General features: G+C 38.3%; 1 protein-coding gene across 2 annotated transcripts; it reads left to right on the top strand.

Annotated features, from left to right (window-relative positions):
* The first annotated feature begins 1,551 nt into the window (after window positions 1-1,551).
* On the top strand, window positions 1,552-19,980 carry ccnl1a (cyclin L1a). 2 transcript variants are annotated; one of them, XM_048541985.2, is made up of 11 exons: window positions 1,748-1,956; window positions 2,093-2,167; window positions 3,391-3,500; window positions 10,603-10,723; window positions 10,823-10,887; window positions 15,213-15,312; window positions 15,718-15,822; window positions 15,949-16,090; window positions 17,062-17,173; window positions 17,490-17,582; window positions 19,217-19,980. In XM_048541985.2, the coding sequence occupies exons 1-11, from the start codon at window positions 1,753-1,755 to the stop codon at window positions 19,569-19,571; spliced, it is 1,482 nt and encodes a 493-aa protein (XP_048397942.1). In that variant the 5' UTR covers window positions 1,748-1,752; the 3' UTR covers window positions 19,572-19,980. The 2 variants fall into 2 exon arrangements, with proteins under 2 accessions (XP_048397943.1, XP_048397942.1); XM_048541986.2 differs by lacking the exons at window positions 15,213-15,312; window positions 15,718-15,822; window positions 15,949-16,090; ... (1 more) ...; window positions 17,490-17,582; window positions 19,217-19,980 and adding exons at window positions 1,552-1,594; window positions 11,187-15,205.
* The last annotated feature ends 2,629 nt before the right edge of the window (window positions 19,981-22,609 follow it).

Consider the following 22,609-nt stretch of genomic DNA (forward strand, 5'->3'; position numbering starts at 1 on the left):
TTTGGCCTACTGCTGTTTCCGTTCTACACATTTTATTTAAGGCAAAATGGCTACAACGTCACCCCCTTGGAGTGAAGAGAAAACCTGTGAAATTAATAATGATGCTTTATTACACTTAAATTGTTATTTAAGATCAATTTCTTATTTTGCCATCCAGCTGTGTTGCAGAGGACAAAGGGGAGAATTCAAGCCCCTACAGGTGTGTAGAACCACAAAGCTGATCCCTACCAAGGGGCAAACCAATTAATTATACTAATATTTACAGCATAATTGTATTGGTCCTCCATTTTTAAGTGTACAAGGTGAGTTGGACCAGTATGTCTCATTCCCCAGCTGTGTTTTTTTTTGTTCCCCTTCTGGGTGGATTCAAACAGTCTCTCTTATGAAGAGAGAAATGATAAAACTGCACATTTCAATCTGAAAAAGTGATTGACAGCTAGTAATATAGAGATATGAAAGTATCTATGACAATGGAATAGATTAAACAAGAATATTTTTAAATTTAATTGCTGAGGTTTTACCAGTCGGTCTTCATAATTTAGATTGTTTGATCCTACCCAGAGGAAAAACCAGTAAAACTGGAAAATGATAAATACTGGTCCAACTCCTCTTGTGACAAACCAGTAGAGACAAGAAAAACATAAATTTTAATCTAATGTGATAAACTCTTTTCCCAGAGTGTTCAGTGGAAGCAGACCATTCCAATGCTGAAATATGAGAACTTTGAGATTTTAACATTGTTGAATCAAGTGTGTAATTGATTTGTTCTAGGTGTCAGGAAGCTGCTATGCTGGAAATTGGTGCCAGGTACTGGTGTGTTCTTCTTCACAGGGTACCGACTAAGCTGCAAAAGTGAGGCAGGCAGGCAAAATTTGCTTCCCCCATGGCTATACCAAACCTTGGCTTGGGGATGGACACCTTAGGCAACCCTCACATAAAAGGCCCACGGGATTGGTGTCTGATTTGACTACTGCTTCTGCGCTGGGTGTCTGAAGGAACAGATTATGTACAGATGTTGCCTGACTCCTTCAGTGTTTCCAACAGATTGGCATTCTTTTACTTGGTGAAAGCCAAATCAATCAAATAAGTACCCCACGAAGACTTGCAATGGCTCTTGCATTCTATTGGTCTCAGTTTTGATCTGAAAGTATTCATTGATAAGGATTAAATACAGGAATAAATGAATTAAAGCACTGTTAACACTGTACAGTACGTGATCTTGTTTTTAGTGACTGTGGCTGCCTTTCTGTACGTTCACCCAAAGGAACATGCAGTTTCAATGAAACAACACCTTGCCGCAGAAATAGTCTCTGGATTCCATGAAAACATCACGGTGCGCCAGCCAATAGGCAGCGACTAACTGCGTCACAATGGAGAGGGTGTGACTGACGTCAGCTCCGATGCGCGCGCCGGCAAAACAGGTTCCGGGCCTCGCTCGTTCCGCAGTGGTGAAGCGCCGAGAGACTTCCCAGAAATTACGTCACGGCATTTCCCCGTCACTGTTGCGAAACCCGGAGTGTCATCTCACGCAGTCGGAGTTTGTTAATCACGGAACAATTCGAAAGCGTGATCCCGGGATTTGGGCACCTCCCAGGTAGATTTCAAGGCGTTTCCCTTGCCGGTTTTGGTTGTGTTTGGGGCGGATCTATATTCTGAGGCGTGTTGATACAACGCGTTGTCCCGTGGGGTTAGGCGCCGCGCTCTGCGCCTGCTCCTTCCTTTTCCCCATTTTATTTTTTGTTTCAAGACAAGATGGCGGCGGGCGAGGGCATTCTGATCGGAGACAAGGTTTATTCGGCTGTCTTCCTGACTATCGACAACTCCCTCATCCCCGAGGAGAAGCTCTCACCCACACCATCCATGCAGGATGGCCTGGACCTGGAGGTGGAGACCGACCTGCGGATCCTGGGCTGTGAACTGATCCAGTCGGCCGGGATCCTGCTGCGTTTACCGCAGGTGGGTGGATCTTGGCGGGCTCCGGCTCGGGCCGCGACGCGAAGGCCGCGCCTTATCCTCGTCTCCAGTCGCTGACGCTCTGTTTTCTGTGTCCTTTCTTTCTCTTCTCTTCCCCCCCCCACCCCCCCCCCGGCAGGTGGCCATGGCGACAGCTCAGGTTCTCTTTCAGCGGTTCTTCTTCTCCAAGTCCTTCGTCAAACACAGTTTCGAGGTGAGTCCCATGGGCGGGCGGCTCGGCGTCAAGTGGGGGTGGGGGAACCTTTGGGCCGATCTGTTCCGCTTTCTGGGTGGTTTGAATTCGATCGTTTTAGCCCAGGAAATGGAGGCCGGGTGGAGTCGTTTATCCAAAATGGAAGTGATCCACGGTTTCAGGGTGGGGGTGCGGTAAATGAGGCATCTTCCCCTAACGTGGAGGTAGTGTGAGGATCGCAATTTCAACTTTTAAACGTACCCCGAAAACGTGTGGTGTTGGATTCTTGGCGTTAGATTAGGTTTGAAGTGAAATGGGTCTCACGTTTCAGATTCTGTATCTCTTGTGGTAAACGTAAGTGGCTGTTTGAGATGGAGCTAAATTTGATGGCGCTGATTTGTTTTAACTCTTCATTGCCTTGGTTACATAACCTTAGTGTTTTGTCTGATAGATTACTGTTTTTTATGCGGTTTTTCAGTTGATCTTTACATTAGTTACTGGGAATGGGTTTCACTGAGTTTAAAAGTTCCAGCACAATTTGTGACGTGGTGTTTCTGATCACATGCTTGCATGTCGCAGATTGTCTTTTGGACACCATGTATGGAATAGAACAGAAAGGGGGAATTGAGTAACAAGCGTAGATTAAATTCTTACGCCAGTGGTAACCCTCAGGGGTGTCAGACAATTTGAACGGCTGTTAGTGAACTAATGACCTCTGCTGTAATCATTGATCCTCAAACTACATTTTATTCATAAACCTCAAATGTAGGCAGTGGAAACGTTTGTCTATGTTGAAGGAGAATAATTTATTCTTCAATCTTCTGATGTAAGCACTAGTTCCAGCAGGGTTCCTTCCTCAAACTTCCTCAAACATGTAGTTTTGTGGTGTAGAGTTTAAGCAAATCTTTGTACATTGTACTGTGACTTCTAACCTTGCTTTAGCTTCACTCCTACACAATGCTACTTTTCGTTAGTGATCCTTCAAACTTTGGGTTGTCCCTCATGCTTTGGTATTAAACATCTTGTGTCATGTTTTGCTTTAAGAAAAAGGTTAATATTGCCTTAGGTTGTGAAGAGAACATAAGGTGCAAGTTGATCTCTGGATGCCTAAATATCAATTTGCCTTTGAAAGCGAGCCTAAAAGGATTGTTTTAAGTGATATGTTTTTACTGCAAAGTAATCCACTGTTTGTGGAGTTAATATTTTAGCCAATTAGCTCATAATCAAAATGATTCTTTTTACAGATTGTTGCAATGGCTTGTATCAATCTTGCATCCAAAATAGAGGAAGCACCTCGTCGTGTGAGAGATGTGATAAATGTATTTCATCATTTGCGCCAGCTAAGAGGCAAAAGGTAAGCCCTTCTCTTCAAATCCAGTGTTTCTTAATATTCAAAAAAAATTCCTTAACTTTACCAAGCTTTCAGGGTTCCTCTTAATCATTTGTATCTGATCTTCACTGTTGACCAATTGAGGAAAACAGTGCTGTTGTGAGGCATACTGATCAGCATAGTCCGTGTAACACTGCTATACTCGGTCACAGTGGCAAATTTTGGGGAAGGATGAACAGGAAGAATGTATTACTGCCCAGTTATTCCTGCTGGAATATTCTTGGGGCTGGCATAAAGTTTGTGATCAAGTAGCCTGCTAATGCTTCTACCCTAAGCTGTGGAAGACAAATGGTGACTTGTGTAGTGCAAGTGATTTCTTACATAAATCTCTACTTAGTGGGTTGTAATCCTTGAGCACATTGGAGCGAACATGAACTCAAAACAAAAATAACAATGGATTGTCTGGTGAAAGGAAATTCTGTAAGTTAGATTGGGAATAAAACATTAATTAGCGCTAAGGTAGGAAGTCATAATACATTTTTGTCATACTGCATGTTAAATTCATAGCTGTTGAACATCAGATTAAGTTAGGGAATATTTCTCCTTTGCCATAATATTCTGAAATAAGGTCGACCAAGAATGATGTATCATTGTTAATTAACTTTGTTCTGTTGTGATCCAGTATAATTGCTTTTAGTACTATATAGGAGTGTTGCTGTTGGAAGGAGACTGGGTTTCCTTCTGAAGATTGCACTCTTCTTGTATAGTATCAAGTTCTCAGTCTAAAGTATGGGCTCTGGCACTGGGACTTTGAGTTTTGTTATAACCATGTAAGTGCAAGGAGGGAGCAGACACACATTGGTTTCTTTTGTAACTGAGGCTGAAACAGCTGATATAAAGGTACCTTCACTTAGCTTGCAAAATTGCTAATTGAAGTGTGGAAGTTTGAGAATTGACCAAATAGATGAAAGGAATTTGAGTAAAACGAACTGATAATCTTTTGGGATAGTAGGAACTGCAGATGCTGGAGAATCTGAGATGACAAGGTGTAGAGCTGGATGAACACAGCAGGCCAAGCAGTATTAGAGGGGCAGGAAAGCTGACATTTCGGGCCTAGACCATTTCTGAAGAAGCAGCTCAGCCTGAAACGTCAACTTTTCTGCTCTGCTGCTTGGCCTGCTGTGTTCATCCAGCTCTACACCATGATAACATTCTGGATCTCATTGAAGTGTTCATGACTTCTGCAATATTTTGATGCTGTTTCCCACCTTGGAGGAAGGCAGCCTGGAGACTCCGACACAAGGAACACATAACTAAAAAATTGGCAGTATGAGTCTGGGTGAAGAGCGGTGTTAGACCTGAATCTATTTAAAACTGCTCATTACATTACCACTATATGAACATGTAGTAGAAAAACAAGAAATAAGTTACAAATGTTGATTTTCTAAGGTGCAAAGAGTTCTAAGAAATACTGCATTGTTGGAATTTGTATATCTGATTAATTGAAGCTAGTAACTTTTAATTCCATAGAAATGTGTAAATGGGAAAATGGAACATGTTTCTTGCATAGTTGAAATTGAAAGTGATTGGAAGTTTAAATTCTAAGCCTGTTATGTCACTGTGTATGTGTGGGGGTGGGGATGGGGGGCGCGGGATGTTGGGGAAAATGCATTCCCTTTTCACTATAATGACTAAGTGGTGTATCAAGATAAATTCTTTGTTTAGTCAAAAAAAGTGACACTGCACAATTTCACTAGCTTTAAGCAAAAAGCCTTGGTAGAAAATTTTGTCTTGAGTAACACGAATGTAAAAATTTTTCTTGGATTGCTTCTTACTGTGATCGTTTTTACTATTGTGCATGAAGTTAAAATGCAATATTGACTTTTATTCTTTTTTCCCTTGCAACCAACCTAACAGCGACCAACTACATTTACCAAAGACTGGGTGATGTGGAATGGTACGTAAAGATGAAGCTGTCGACATGGCAACAGTGAAAATAAGAAGTGCCGTTTGATCCCGATGGAGAACCAGTGCTCTTTGAACGGGTCACTGGAATCGGGGGCTTTGGAAGGTTGGGCACAGCACCATTAAAACCTAGGAACTCCTGTACTTGGTTCTCAGCTTTTTGTCTTTGCTGTCCAGATGGTACCATCACATTTTTGCCTTGGTTTTTTAGTCATCTATTCTGAATGAGAGGGAGGTTAGTATGCTTCTTCAGAAATTTAAAGTTTGGAATCACTTTTTTCTTCCAACTTCTTTAAATGGCCTCTGAAAGCCTGATTTAGTGAAGTGCTGGAGAAGTTAGACCAATGTGCTTATTTTATACATTCCTTGAATTTTAGTACTTGATTTAGAGAGTAAAGATTGAATTTGTGGAAAAATAAGAATTTGCTAGGGCTGTCATTCATTTTACGTGACCTCATACATTTTGAACTTCAGTAAATAGGTTCACCTTGCTTTATGATCAATGTAAAAATTGTCCAGAATGTGGCAAATGGATTCTGATTGGGGTGACAAATTGGATGGAATTTTTACCTTGCGAAAAGTCTTTACTGAGTCAGGCTTGGATACTTAATGCCAACTGACAAGTTTCTACAAGTGGAGTCTGGCAGGCATTTGTGCAGGGGTGACTGTTTTTACAGTTGATATCAATGACCTGGATAAGGGAAGTGAAGGGATAGTAAATGACACTGGATAATTAAGCAATGACGTTGTGAAGAGGTCATAAGGAAGATACAGGCGTATACAGACTTAGAGTGAACAATGAGTGGAAAGCTATCCTTTATTGCAAGAGGAATTGAGCATGAAGATAAGGCTGTTACGTTTCAGTTATATAGGACATTGATACCTCAACATCCATACTATGCAATTTAGCTCTCAAGGTCAGAACTGTTTTACGTATTCATTTCTGGAATGTGGGTGTTGCTGGCTGGCCAGCATTTCTTGCCCATTCCTAGTTGCCCTTGAGAAGATGGTGGTTAGCTGCCTTCTTGAACCGCTACAATCCTCCTTCTGTGGGTTGACCCACAATGTTATGAGGGAAGATTTTGGCCCATGAATGGGAGTGCATGGTAGTGTTTCAGAAGAGCTTTGAGATGGATACCTGTATGTCATCGGCCCTCGTACAGGGAAAGATTGGAGCAACTAGGCTTGTTTTCCCTGGAATATAGAAGAGTGATAGGTAACTTTTTTGAAGTATATCAGATACCAAACTGAGCTGTTTGTATAAAAAATTGATGTTTCCTACTATGATTGAGCGATTTAATAGTTATGTTACACTGCCACTAAGCTTATTGCGAATGCAGCCTCATTTCCTTGGAGTGTCAGAACTACAGATATACTGTCCACTAATGAACGTCCAATAACATGGAGAGATGTAACTAAGTTTGCTGAATCAAACTTCATTGTATCGTTATTTTGAAAAGATTTATTCTTGGTATTGAATCTCTGTTGATAAAGTCTTATCTGAGCTAATGAAGAAATTGTGCTAGATCAAACAGTATTCAAATTCAAATTGGTAAGCCACTGCCGGGAAAATCATGGTCAATAGGTTAGGAAGACTAGGGGCATTGAAAAGATATATATTAGTAGTGCTGTAGGCAAACTTCAACCTATACTCCTGAAAATGGTGGTAAGTAAAGGTTTAGAAACTTAAATGGCTGAAGCTAGGAATGTACCTAAAACTTGTTCAGACCAAAATAGAAAAAAGAAAATTGACATCAAAACACACTAAATTTTGGGAGATTATTTTCCCAGAGTAGCTACCATTCTCAATGTTCATTTGTAAAATAGAATATGTGCCGAATCAGTTTGTGTAGCGCCCTGCACTATCAGTTTTATTTAAATGCGTTGTTTGTAGATTTGGATTTTAACGAAGTCGGTATATCATAGACATTTTGCATGGAGTCAGAAAAAAATGCTTAATGCTTTTAACCCAACACAAAAAATGTAAGTTGCGTTTTAAGTATCAGCATATTTTCTTCTGATCCCTGAAGGTTGAGGGATTTAGACAAGTGTATGTATAGATATAATTTGCTCTCTCTTCAGGTATATATTTTAAATCTATTTGAATGTGTAACAGTTTAATACACAATATTAAGATCATTTGCAGTGGAGATTAAAAAGTACAGGGAAAATAATTTGTAGGAAAGAAATTGTAATTACTGCACAGCGACTTAACATGTACAATTTCCATTATAGACTGCACATCCCACATTCCTCTAAACAGAAAACTTTGCACTGACAAGACAACGCAAGCTGTTAAGATAGTTACTGGTAGATGGATAAATGTGCAACTGTTTCTAAAATTGATTTTAAAACTTTCGCTATGCATATTTGCTATGAATTTTTCATTTCCTCACTTCATGAATCCATGAGTAAAAACTTTATATCCTAAAAGTATCATCAGGTAGTGACATTTGATGAATTGGCTGTGGGGACCACACTACTAACAAGTGAGATCTTTGCCAATATTAACCCATAATCATGAGGAACCCACCCAGGCTGAGATAAGGTGTAGAGCTGGATGAACACAGCAGGCCAAGCAGCATCAGAGAAGCCGGAAGGCTGACGTTTCGGGCCTAGACCCTTCTTCAGAAAATTTTCTGAAGGGTCTAGGCCCGAAACGTCAGCCTTCCGGCTTTTCTGATGCTGCTTGGTCTGCTGTGTTCATCCAGATGTACACCTTGTTATCTCAGATTATCCAACATCTGCAGTTCCTACACCCAGGCTGATTATTTTTGTTTTTCCTCATGCTTTCCTACCAGATCCATGTTTGTTGCAAATACTGTCTTACTGAGCTCAGACTAGGTTTTAACCACAGGGTTGCTGGTGTGTACTTCCAAATGTTGCACACAGGTAGTGGTTTTATCGGCCTTCAGCATTAGACAATTAATTTAGTCAAGAAGAAGTAATGTAAGCTCATCAGTCTGTTGCAGATTGATGGAAACTTAGCATATCAGCTCCATATTGATGGCTGGTAAATGTTTGTGTCAGTGCTGCTTGGAAAATTGCTTATTAACCTATGTAAATGTTAAGCTGTTGGGCACAAGTCTCTAGCTAAACCATTCAGCTTTAAAAGTTAAGAAATTGTGATAAACTTTGTAGTTTAACAGTTTGTATCTGAAAAATCATTCACGCATTTCTGTGTCTTTATGCATTTAAATAGTAGGTAAGTGAATGCGTGGAAAGTGAATCTCTTCTGGTAAAGTTTCCAAAGTCCAAAATATTGTCAATGAGACTAATTGCAAATTTTATTGAGAGAGCTTTTTACTGAACTTCTTTCTATTACGAGTTACTGATTTAGTGCTTAGAAGTAAATAGAATAGCTAGTCTGCGTTGCCAGAAAGAGCAGTTACAGAATCATTTTGACAAGCACTGTTGACAGTACTGGCTTCTGCCACCTTTTAATTTCAGCTCGGACAAGAGAATAAATCCAATTTCAGAGATACAAACAGCCTTTTAGAGTTTGTCATGTAATGTAGAAATATATAGGTCATTGTGTGAAAGGCATTAAAAAAAAGTTAACAAATATTTCAGTGAGAACAAATTTCTAAGGCATGGATTTCTAACGTGCCAATGTATGTGACCTTTTTGGTGGCTTTTTCTGCTTATAATTTTCCTGAGTGCCCTTGCATGTAGTATCTTAATGCTTTTTAAGTTCAGCCTTTATGTAGATTTTGGGCATAAATTTATAAAATGTAACTTCCTATCTATAGTATTTCATTGCCAACTTAAATGTTGCTGCTTGGATGGAGTGTGTTAAGAGATAGTCCTGAAGTCCGCTAATTGGTGACTTTAAAATCAACGATCAGTTTAGCACTTTCCAGTCCATGTGAATGTATGTATTTTCTGAATGTTAAAATTCTGCAGAGGACTCCAAAAAATCTTTGTTTAGAAGTAGAAAGATAGGATGACGTTCTAGTTATGAATCTGAAGGAAATTACATTAAAAACACATTCAAAGAAGTGATTTATGCAATGGATCTGTAGGGCTAAGACAGGTATAGAATGTAGGTGTTGCTTTTTAATGTTGATCTCAGAACCCATCTATTTTGAGACCTTGAATTAGTCCTGAGAGCTTTGCCGTAACCACATGTTGAACTGCCACAGTACTGAATTCTGACACGCAGTGTCTACAAGCTTAATTGATTTAAACAATTTCAAGTCAACTTCTTGAAAAAGCTAACACAAGCTATTTTGCCCATGGCTAATGTATTGCATCAGTAAGTGTAGCTGTCTGCAGTGTAAAAATACTTGCTGTTAACTTTTTTGAAAATACGCTTGGAAGGAACAACAATCAAGCTTTAAAGTCAACAAATGCACCTCTACATAGCATAAATTTGGAGTTTAGGCAGGTGTAGCTTGTAGGTGAATAGCAGCTTTATTTTTTAATAAGTAATTTGGAAAAATCTGGTCAAAAAATACAGCTGATTTCCTTGGATGATTTCCATGGAGTGAATGATGCCGTACATGTGCAAACAAAGTAAGAGTATTCTAAATTTAAAGTGTTCTACAAAATGTATTTCCCATGGTTAAAGATGACAGCATGGGGGGGGAAAAAGACTTCTAGTTCTGTGCCTTTTTGAGCAGGTTGGCGTCAGAAGAAAGAACAAAAGCAGAAAGTTATATGAAGAGATTATGATCAGAATGATGTCTGTATTGTGCACTTGAATTGTATCCTAATTGGCAGGTCTTCAGCGATTTGATATTTATTGTAGCATATGAGTATGATGTTGATTTTAAAATGTGAAAATTAAGAAAATGCAAATGGTTTAGTTTTGAATTTATGTAGATATGCTGTGTAATTCTTAGTATATGTTTACAAAAATTACTAACCGCCAATCTATTTTAATAGTCTTATTTCTTGGATAGGCTCAACTACTCTAGACTATTATTTCCTTCATTGCTGGTGGTAACTGCAAAACAGGCTGTTCAGCATATTTGCTGCATAATTTTCAGTTTGAAATGGACAGCACAAGACCAAGGCTTTGGAGGCAGTTACAGGAGTTTCTTCTGATGGTTGGTTGGAAAGGAAAAAGGCCCTTTGAATTAGAGTATTAGAAGTACAAACTAATTGCAAGTGTTTCTGTTTTAGACTGCAAATAGTTTTAATTTTTTTAAACCAGGACTCCAACACCACTGATACTTGATCAAAACTACATTAACACCAAAAATCAAGTGATCAAAGCAGAAAGACGAGTGTTAAAGGAATTGGGATTTTGCGTTCATGTAAAGCATCCACACAAGGTAAGTTGGTGGATACTTGAATTTTCTTTTGTATAGAACTGGAAATGTTGCATGTTTTTCTTAAAATAACCTGTTTTTCCCCCCTCCACTTATTTCTAGATAATATTTATGTATCTTCAAGTGCTTGAGTGTGAAAGGAATCAAACACTTGTCCAAACTGCCTGGTAAGTTGCTTCTTTGACTTGGTAAAGCCATGGAAACTGTATGTGGAATTGAAATAATGTGTTTTAAGATTTGTAGTGATATCAAATTTAATCAGCTAAAAGTTCTGACTTTTGTATCCGTACAGAATTGGGTACACATTTCAGTGTAACATTCATTTTTTCAAAGGTGTACATTTGTACTGTAAACTTATGAACATGGTACTGTAATTTCTGCATACTGTTTTCATGGCGTGTTTGTTAGTATCATAAAGGAGAACTCAATTTAACTTTGTTCTTTTTTCTACTCTTTTTAATTAAAGGGTAGTCCATGATGGTAAGTCATAGAACTCAAAGAACTCTGCCCTCTGAACTGCTTCTCAACTTCATGACCTAAGGATGGCCTTTGATTGGCTACCCCTTCAGCCAATCCAGTGCAAGCTCTCATCCGAGACAGCTATTCACTGAAGTGGTCACAAAACATCTGGCAACATCATCTAGTTCTGGCGGGGTTTTGAAGGATTTGTATTGACTTCTGGATATTCATCACGTACTTTCAGTAATTTAGATTATATATCGAATGTTTCTAGTCAACTAAGTTTTAGAATGTGAAATTTTAAAGCATGTTGAAGAGAAGGACCTAAATCACGTTAATTGCTACAGCACACTCTAAATATTTAACTGGTACAGATGGATTTTGCAGCATGCTCATTATTCCCAGTTTTAAAATGTTTTAGGGACTGCAATCTAAACTTGATTAGACCTTCCAACCAAGAATTCTGTGGATGTTTCCTGAATGAATGTAAATTTAGCTCACTGCCTGAGCTTGGTCTGGGTGGAAGGGAAGCAGATGTGGCTGTAGGAATCTGACAAGTGAAATTTCTAATGCAATTGCTCCTAATGTTTTTTATTAATCTATCTCCTTTTAATTATTTGGTGTAGTTAGTTTGTAGATTGCTGAGTTATTTCTTCACCTGTTCCCTATATACTAACTGCAAATTCTTAGCCCAACAAATGGGAGGTGCCATTGAAGCTATTTGCAGTCAACACAAGATACTGAATTTCAAAGGGAATAGCCAATTATTCTGAGACAACATATTGCATGTGCTATACAGTTGGCCTTATCAACAACGTAAATGGAACACAAGCCATTTGTTTGCTGTGCCTGCTTGATGTTGAACTCTGGTGCATTAAAACTGTTCCAGCTTATCTCGGAGAGATCATTGCTTACTGAATATTGTGCAATTTGATGACTGGGAACCCAGCTGCGATGTTTTAAAATTGTGTTCAGTCTACATCAAATTACACTGGAAGGATAAAGAACATGAAAACAGTGTGACCGAAAGATGATATTAATCAATTTACACAGTGTTGATATGAATAGTATTCTTTAACAGCGTACGCAAGTAAAATTGAATATGTGAGATGCCAGTTGCATGGATCACATACACCAATTACAGATGGATTGTATCAAGCAGCACACCTCTTCACTGTCCATACCCCTCCATCCTGTGCTTACAAAACTGACCACAGTGTCCAACTTCTGATGTGATTATGCACTTGAACAGTGCTAATCCGAAGGGCAATTCTTGCCACACTGTCGACCAATTACATATTCAGTTCCACAAACAATGTGGCTTATGTATAATTGCTTGAAGTTACATGTATTCGTGGAGGGCTTAACCATCTGCATATGAAATAAGTGGTGTTTACAATTCCCTGGTGCAGTCTCCAGAGCAGTACCTTGACCAATAAGCTTTGCCAACCACTTAAACCTGTTTTGACAGTATCATAGAATCCCTGAAGACTGGAACAACGCCATTTAGCCTCGAGTCTGCACCAGTCCTGTGAATAGCACTCCCCCCTACCATAGCCCCACACTCACCCCGTCTAACCCTCCTAATCTGCACTACTTTCGACTGTGAGGAAACTAGACTTCACTGCAAGAACCCACACGTGTGGAGAACTTGCAGACGCCATTCAGGCGGTTACCCAAGGCTGAAATTGAACCCAAGTTCCTGGTGCTGATAGGCAGCAGTGCTAATCACTAAGGCACTGTGCCACCGTTAAATTGTTATTCTATTTGGCATTTCATCTGTCCTGATGCATACAAAATGAAAGGTGTCATGATCATGACATTTTCTTGCAATGATTGCATTCTACACAACCAAGCAACTAATTTTTTCTCCCTTCTGATCACATATAATTCGGCAAGAATTAGAGTTGGATGTCGTCTGCAAAGTGCAGGCTTATCAACAGCATTCTGTCAATCTCAACAGACTTTTTGTGTCTGCTGCTACTCTTTCTGCCCTAAACAGTTCAGGTAACAGACTGTGATTTGACCTTTTCCTTTGTATGGTTGCTCCCAATTGATTGAAGGTGTACCCACAATCAATAGAGTGTTTCTTGAGATTGAATGTTGCTATTATGGTCATTGTAAACAATGTGTATTATTAGTGTTTAAAAAATTTAAATCTAATGTTAGTGTGATAATCTCAATCTGTAATTCAAACTAATCACGACCAAGTCAACTTCTCTTGGCAAAATGCATGCTGCGAGTTTACATTGCACCTACGAGGCAAACAATACGTGGTCAGATTGTGGGTATGATCACTGATTAACATGAGCATTGAGATAGTGAGTAGCAGGTGAATTGAAAGTTTTAAAAGTAAACCCACTCTTAGACAAGGATGCGATGGCCTTGTGGTATTATCGCTGGACTGTTAATCCAGAGACCCAGATAATGTTCTGGGGACCTGGCTTTGAATCCTGCCATGGCAGATGGTGGAATTTGAATTCAGTAAATGTCTGGAATTAAGGGTCTAATGATGACACTGAATCTATTTGTCGATTGTTAGAAAAAACTAATGTCCTTTTAGGAAAAGAAACTGCCATCCTTACCTTGTCTGGCCTACATGTGACTCCAGACCCAAAGTAATGTGGCTGACTCTTAACTGACCCCTGGTCAATTAGGGATGGGTGGTAAATGCTGCCTGGCCAGCGATGTCCTCATCCTGTAAGTGTCTTTTTTTTTAAATCAATGTGAACTTTCAGAAACGGGTTTTGCAGTATAGGACGGAGTGCCCCAAAATGTGTAGATTTAGACGTGCCAAGGTGTGAAGACAGTGAAACTAAGCATTCTGTATGTGTTGTAATATCAGATCAAAGCAGTTATCCTCAGCTTTGAAAATTTTTTGAACAGATCCTTTTGCTTCTGTAGCTCTAATAGATCAAGCATCTTTACCTATTCTACTCTTTTTTTTGTACACTCTTAAGTAATTGCAATGACGGCGGCTTATGACCTGGTTTGTTATTTAAAACTGGTCACTTTACAAGTATAGTTATCCATAGAGCTTCTATTGAATACTTGTGAAAGATCTGCTAAATGACTCTCAGTAGCATTTTTATCTTATCTCCAAAAACATGCTGTTGGATATAGGAGAGGCCTTCCAAACCCTGTAGTTATTTCTGGATTGATGTAATATCCACACTTTTATAAGGCATGATTTGCTGAAAAGTGGCAGCACTGAGGCCGGTGGACATTTTTTGATACGTGAATTTGTGCAGTGCATCATAAACATAATTACAATGGAGCTTTGCAATTATTTATCTTTCTAGTAAGGGATTAGAGTAGGAGTACTGCACATCATTTTGTGTTGGAGAGGCTCTGCATTTAATGAATTGCTTCTGACAGGCCCACACTGAGGATTGACTGTAATTATGTTTGTACTTTGCATGGTGCCCTGTTGTCTCTCATGATGCATTTTTCTACTGAAGAAACTTGAGAAAAACGTGAGTTAATCTTGATGTCCCATTACGCATCTCCAATAAATATTGAATGTAGTGCTGATTAAGTTGGTCCCTTTAATGTAAGGTCATTTTGTAGTTGTAATTCATTGTCCCATTGGGAAGTCATGGAGTGTGAGCGCACATTATTTTTTTTTTCATTTTTATTACTCAGTTTCTAGAGCTGCATGTATTCTTCCTGGGATTCACCTTAATTTGGATGCTGCTTTTCCTTGATAGCTGCCAGAGAATGTCAGCCGACTACTTTGGAACATCTCACAGTTTTTATTCAAGTTGTATTTACAGAATCAAAATGTGGCTTTATAATGGTCTGTATTGTATGTTCCATGTTTCACATGATGCCTTTAGTATTCTTTTTTAGTTTTATTTTGTATTCTAAGTATCAAATATTTAATATTTAGATATCCTCAGCACAGACTTCTAATATATCCGAGGGCATATTGTTTCACCTAAGAAAAAAGAAACCATGTCATGAGTCTCCTTTCTTCTGTAAACTTGAAGTTGATTAATTTCTAATAAATCTTATCTCTAATGTCTTTCAGGAATTACATGAATGACAGTCTGCGCACAAGTGTATTTGTCCGGTTTAAGCCAGAAACCGTAGCATGTGCATGCATCTACCTTGCAGCTAGAGCTTTACAAGTGAGTGCAGAGAGACTGACTTAAAAGAAAAAGCATCTGGACATAGTTAAAATTTATTCCCGAATTATTTAGATGGTTCAAGCTTAATCAGACTCTGACAATTTGAATCTGAGCGGTCTAATTTTAACACCCAATTGCATGAATGCCTGATGAAATGCTGATATTTTACCACATGCTAATCTAAAGGCAGAGAAGTTTTAGGCCTCAATGCTTTCCAGATGAGGACTTGATAAATCTAAATGATTTGTCTTTGTCTTTGTTTATCCCTGAGCAAAACAAAATTACAGGATGGCTAGGAATCCCCAGGGTTCGCAATAAATAATTTAACTAATAGACAATTGTAATTCAGTGTTGTACGGGTTGATGTATTTTATATTCCTGCGTTTATTTTTTTTCTTTACTCAGATTGTTTTACCAAATCGCCCTCATTGGTTTGTGCTATTTGGTGCAAGAGAAGAGGAAATCCAGGATATTTGCATCACGACTTTGAAGCTTTATACCCGAAAGAAGGTCAGTTAAACATTACTTTAGTATTGAGAAAACGTTATTATTGGTAAATATGAGGTCTCTAGTACATAGTGCTGAACTAGGTAACTTCTAGTTTCTCTTAAAATATAGCAAATTATCTCTTAACAGCCCAACTACGAGCATGTGGAGAAAGAAGTAGAGAAAAGGAAAGTTGCATTACAAGAAGCTAAGTTAAAAGCTAAAGGATTAAACCCTGATGGAACTCCTGCACTTTCAACTTTGGGAGGCTTCTCTCCAGGTTCTAAACCCTGTAAGTATATAAAATGTAAGGGCATGTTTAGGTATCAAATTTCTTTCGTGAAAACCATTCTAATTTTTCATGCTTTCTATCTTTGCACTGGTCTGCTTCTCATTATTATCTTGCTCCGCTGGCTAGAACAAAGTAAGGAACATGTACATTCGGCTGAGTTTCTTCCTGTCACGGTCTTTCAATTGATTAAGCATCCTTCCAGAGAGAGACAAACTGGGTCCGTCATGGCCCTAGGGTAATGTTTCAGAGGAATCCTGAGGTGGTTTGCTGCTGCCCCCATCCCAGCTGTATAGTGTGCGGGCTGACATAGACATAGACGTTCCCTGCCACCCATGAACTGATTTCCTGTTTCTCAGTAATAGCTTTGCCTTACGAATACCTCAGAGTTGAAGGCTAAAGGAATAAACCCTGACAGAAAAGGTTTGGAGTTGTGCGTTGTTAGGCTAATCTATAATGTGTAATCTTCCCAGCATTTGCCACACCTAGTGGAAGGCGGGCATTGTGCTTGGTATTCCTTTGATTAAAATGGGATGGTTGAGTGTGGCTGTGATATTTATGCAGCCCATGGGGTTTGTAATTCTTTTACAGGTTTGGAACCTGGAAACACCACTTTGCTTTCATTGCACTGAGTTAATATTACACAGGAGAGAGACTCAATAATTAACCACTGCAGCACAATTAATCTGTGGCAGATTTCTGTTTAAGACATTTGATGTTGATTAAATATCCAGACACAGCCCAGTGAATGCTGGCAGCTAATTGTCCAGTCCCAGGCTTTTCTGTTGGACCTGTTGACTTACAAATAGCTGTTCCAGTTTACTAACTTAAGTGTCCATTTGTAAATTGAGTTTAATAAACATTTTGACTTTGTTTTGCATTTGAAGTTATTTATATTGCTAAATATTCTTCAGTGTTAAAGTGCTATCTAAAATACTTGGAATTTCAAATGAAATAAGGTTTTTTGTGTTTAGGTTCACCCAGAGAGGCTAAGGCTGAAGAAAAGACACCTGGAATTCAGAATCCTAAAGCAATCAAAAAGGAGCCCGAAGACCGTCAGTTGAACTCCAAAAGCCCGTACAACGGGTTAGTAAATAAATATTTCAGTCTGTTTAGAAATGGGGGAGGGGGTTAAAGTGTCAAAAGGTGACCAAAGTGAAGGGGAAAATTCTCCATCGCAGTCTTGATGAATAAGTGGATATTAGCGCACGCGACACACACACACGCGCCCCCCATTTTTTGAAAGAGCTAATTGTTTGGTGTCACTCCCCATACTTTACATATATTGCAAATTTTGGTTATTGAGGTGCTGTTACTGAAAATTGCCACTTTATAGATCTGATATCTGTGCAACCATATCAGCATAATACTTCAAAAATCCTGTTTCCTAAAATATATATAGGCTGAGAAAAGAAAGTAAACAAAGCCGAAACAGTAGGAGTGCCAGTCATTCAAGGTCACGAACAAGATCAAGGTCCCGTTCACCACGAAGGCAGTAAGTACTAGTGCTTGATTTAGTGGGTGTAAGAGATTGTTGCTTATATTATCTGTGAAATTCCTCATTCCAGGATTAGCATTTTTAAACTCAACTATTACTGAAAGTTATTTACTAAGAAATGGGACTTAAAATGCGTGAATCCAGTTGCTGTATATACTATAACAGAATGCCAAAAACCATGTTATGTAGAAAAGTATTCAGTAATCCAGTGCTCGTTATTGTAATTTTATACAGAACTAACCAAGAGTAGTGAGAATAAATTAGATCATGTTGCTTAATGTATTTTGCTCTTTATTCTGAAATTGTATTCTGCTTGTATAATTAAGCTTCCATGGTAAATGCAAACATGTTCTAATGTCAAAATCTCAACAATAGTGATGATCCTTTACACACACTTGGTACAAGTAATTACAGTTTTCGGCTATGTTACATTTCTCTTTATATAGCACATAAGGTTGACAAGAAATTTTTATACCAAAAATTTTTAACACGTTACTTGTTGATCTGTTGCATTGCTTGTGTAGGGTATGTAGCCAGTGTATCCTGAGTTATTGAGATGGGGAAAGATTAGTGACAGCAGTATTTGGGTGGGAGGTAAAGAGTTTCCTTCTCCTTCCTTTCTGTCTGAGCATTTAGTTTGATGTATTTACAAGACTTGCTCCTATTTGTATATATTTTTCTTAAACTTTTGCCTCCAATTTTTTTAGGACACAATATATACATATAACATTTAGCAGTTGTGCAAGCAGAGTATTTAAACATCTTATGCTCTCTTCTGTATCGTTTATAACGTAGCATTTTTTAAAGGTATAGTTTAGTAACTGAAATGTGGAGAAGCAAATGCCAAGGGTTGTTAAAATAAACTTTTGACTGACACCGTATTCGGGTATACTGTATAATCTGAATTCAGTTTGGGTAAAAGTTAAACATGCAAGATTGTGAAGGCATCAAAAGACAATTTAGGTAAATATTAATTGGGGTTTTTAACTTTAAACCTCATTTTGAACACTAGAAATTACAGTTTTTGGAGGAAAAAAAATCAAAAGATGGTGAGCAATTTGTTGGGCACAATGGTGAGATCATATAACTAGGATACTCAACTAAAACCTCGATTTGTAGGCATAGTGTGATAAAACATGCATGTCCGTTTAAGATTCTTCACATTTTGGGGTTGTGCATGAAAATCTTAAGCTGGTCAAAGTGATGGGGTATTGTTGGATTTCTAAAGATCAACATTGCTCCATTGGCCATGTTTTGTTTTATTTATAGGCAAAGCTGTAAAACCAGCATTTACTCATTTATTGACAATGCCTAGTTGCCTTAAATACTCTCAATCTTTTGAATTTTTCTTGGTTTTTTTACAGTCTTTACTTGGTTAATATACACCTGAAGTATGAAGATGGGTAGTGATCGTTATCCTTTCAATATTGTACCCCATCCTTAGAATTGAATATAAGTTAATTGAGGCAAAAAAATTGCTTAGGAAGATATAATGGAAATTCTGTCCTTGTGTTTACGCTTGTTCTTGATGGATTTAGAAGTTCCCTTGATGAAGCTGACTCTGCTTTCAGTAGTGCTAGTTGTTTGGTTTTGCACTTTTTAAAAAAATTCTTTTTTCTGGTTTCTTTCAGTTACAATAGAAGAAGTAGATCTGGGACATACAGTTCTCGATCAAGGAGCAGATCCCATAGTCACAGCATGTCCCCTCGTCGGCGCCACAATCATGTGTCACCACACATCAAATCAAAATCTCATCGCAGTGAGGAAACAAAAATTTCTATAAGGCATAGTCACAAAAGGAAGAAATCCCACAGTAGATCCCACAGCCGTAGTAAGTCCAGGGACCGCTGTGATCTTGTAAAGAAACGACGTCATGAAAAAGAGCATCATAGGGATAGACATGAGCGGTCGCGTTCTTATGAAAGATCCCATAAAAGTAAACATCATAGCAGTAGTCACTCAGGACATAGCAGGCATCGTCGGTAAATACTAAGTTAATTATAATGCCTAAATGTAATTGTGTTCAACATGTAGAATATTGACCTGTAAATGATGCTTTTTATAAGTGGTTTGTTTAAAATGTTACTTGGTTTATGCAAAGATCATTAATGGAAAAACTATTGGAAAATTTTTGCACATTTTCAGAAATATAAAAATACTTTATTTGACTGTATAGTTAACCATGGACAAATTTATGTATGCAGAGCTTTTCTCTATTCTACAGAATTTGAAAGGAGATTGCTGTAGACATATACCTTATTTTTATACAATGAAAATGGACACCGGGTATATTTAAATGAGTTCATTTGTTAAAACTGTGGTGATTACTTTGTTAGACTGGTTTTTAGTCTGCATGTGGTCATACATTTTTACAGAAAAATAAAAAAAAAACAAATACTTGTGTATTGTTATTTGTATTAAGTTGAAGTCCAAGAATATTTACACTAAAGTGAATTTGGTTGAATAAAAACCAAAAGAACTGTGGATGCTGTAAATCCGGAAACAAAAGAGATGTTCTGAGGAAGGGTCACCAGACCCGAAACCTTGACTTTTTTTCTTCACTGATGCTGTCAGACCCACTAAGCTTTATCAGCAATTTCTGTTTAAAGTAAATTTACTTAATGTGCCTCCTCAAATTGACAGGACTTTTCATTTCATTGCACCTTTTGAAAGCCACATTGAATCCTCTACTCCCATTTTTTTAAAATTGAGAGTTGTGCCGTTCTCTTGAGTTTTGTATCAGAATTTCCATTTGTAGCAGTTTATACTTAGAAAATTCTTTGGATTTTTGCTCCAGTTTTCTTCCTGGATCATTATTTTGATTTATGAAAGAACATGTGGTGTGTAATGCCTCAGTTCAACTTGAGCCTTCATTTAATGGTTGCATTCAGTACCTGAGGATAAATTGGAGTTCAGGCCAGCAACAAAAGGTGGTAGGGTTCATCAGCTGCAGCTTTTGACATGATTTGAAGAGCAGAACGAAAGTGACATCATATGTGGGCTGACTAATTTGTGTTGCGACTGTTAGGGGCAATATAGTGGAAAACCATATTTCTAAGTCTTTTAAAATGCCAGCTATTAATAAATGCAAAGTTTAACCAATGCTAAAGAACTTTGCTATCAGTATTAAAATGGGAGGTAATTATAAATTTTAAAGGTTTAATCAACACCAAAGATTTTAGGATAGGTAATGTGCTGCAATAAATACATTTTTAAGTCATTTAATTTGGCCAGAGACAGGATGCAGCTGCAGGTGAGGGGAGCAGTCTTCACCTTTTGGAATTGTCTCCACAACTGTGTTTTTCCAGCTTGAGGATATATAAAAGCTGTAGAGTCAATAGGCTAACTAACGGTACTATGGTGAAGGAACTCACCAAAAGAAATGGGAGCAAACAGGGATGTAATGGCAGGGAATTGTATTGTGAATGGGATTGATGCTGTTTTTGAACATGGGTCCAGGCATCTGTGTAGCAAGGCTATTTGAGATCTCCTCGGGACCAGAATTTGCAGTGTGTGGGTGGGGGGAGGTTCTAGTTGTCTCCCCATGTCGGTATAGTATAGTGCATCTGCTGAAGGTGTATGAGAAACTGAAAAGTGGGTTATATTAAACTTGTACAATGAGGTTGAATTAATTACCTCAGTAAAGGCACCTCTGCACAACAGCAACTGTAGTGGTTCATTTTACATCCAATTTGAAAGATCAATTATATGGGGATGAAAATTTAGCAAACAGCTGTGAAATGGGACTGAGAGCTGGCTGTAATATCTGTAGAGAATCACTGGTAGATTTGAGGATATTTCAGGCTAAGTATCTTCCTACTATAAAACAACATCCTATCTGTGCTTGACCAAAGTTACGGAAAGCATTAAGTGAGGAAAAACGTGTGAAGGCAATTTGGTGATTTGAAAGAATGTGTCAGCAAAATGCTGGAAAGGACAATCAAAGAAAGTTGGAGCAGGTTTTTTTTTAAAAAAGAAATATCAGAAAGCTGATCACTGCAAGATTCTGAGGAGTTAATGTCAGGCAAACAAATAACTTGCTTCTGCCTGCCCTATGCAAGATGCAAAACAAAAACCTGGTAGTAGCTAAAAGTCAGGGGTAAGAGAGGGACTTTGAAATTTCAATCACCAGAGAAGTTGTACTGCACAAATTGATGTCAGTTGCAGCTGTGAAGTCCTTTGGTGCTGGTGAATGTCATCTTTGGGTCTTGAAAGAATGTGTTTCATAAGCTAGTGGTTCAATTAGTGTAAATTTTTCAAAAGTCCCTAGATTTTGGGACTGGAAAGTATCAAATAAAAATCCCATATCGAAAATGGGACGGAGACTGTTACCAGTTAGCTTGACCTCTGTTGTGGGGCAAATGTTGCAGTCAGTCATGGAGGAGGACATCGCTGCACCTTTAGAAAATTCACCGTGCTTTAACACAATAGCGTGAATAAATGGATTTCTTTGAAATACTGTACTTGGATTTCCAAAAGATATTTGACAAGATGCCACATGAAAGCTGATTGCACTCTGCAGAAAGCACATGGACTGATTCTAATGCATTAACATTTTTCTATTAGTACGGTGACTAGTACTGCACACAATATTCCAGGTGCACTCTCAACAAAGCCCTGTATAATTGAAGCATAACTTCGCTACTTTCATTTTCAATTTCCCTCATAGTTAGCCAGAATATTTGTTTTTCCTGTTTAATCTGTACCTGTAAACTAACCTACTGCAATTCATGTAGTAGGATCTCTGTCCAATCTGAAAGCTCTGTGACCTCTCACCAAGTAGATTTATTTTAATTATTCTGCCACAGTTGACAATTTCCAACATTACACTCCATTTGCTAAATCATTATCCACACACTTAAATGGTATGGATAGGTTATGTCCTCTTCACAACTAATTTTCCCATTATATTTCTGCCTCTATTTAAGGTGTTTTGGCAGCTTGCCAGAGTTGACAGAACTGCAGATAGATTAGGGATTTTTTTTCTTGAGCCTGTAATCAGATCAAGGACATAACTTAGTGTT

Source organism: Stegostoma tigrinum, chromosome 14 (genome assembly GCF_030684315.1).
Source record: "Stegostoma tigrinum isolate sSteTig4 chromosome 14, sSteTig4.hap1, whole genome shotgun sequence".
Classification (NCBI taxonomy): domain Eukaryota; kingdom Metazoa; phylum Chordata; class Chondrichthyes; order Orectolobiformes; family Stegostomatidae; genus Stegostoma; species Stegostoma tigrinum.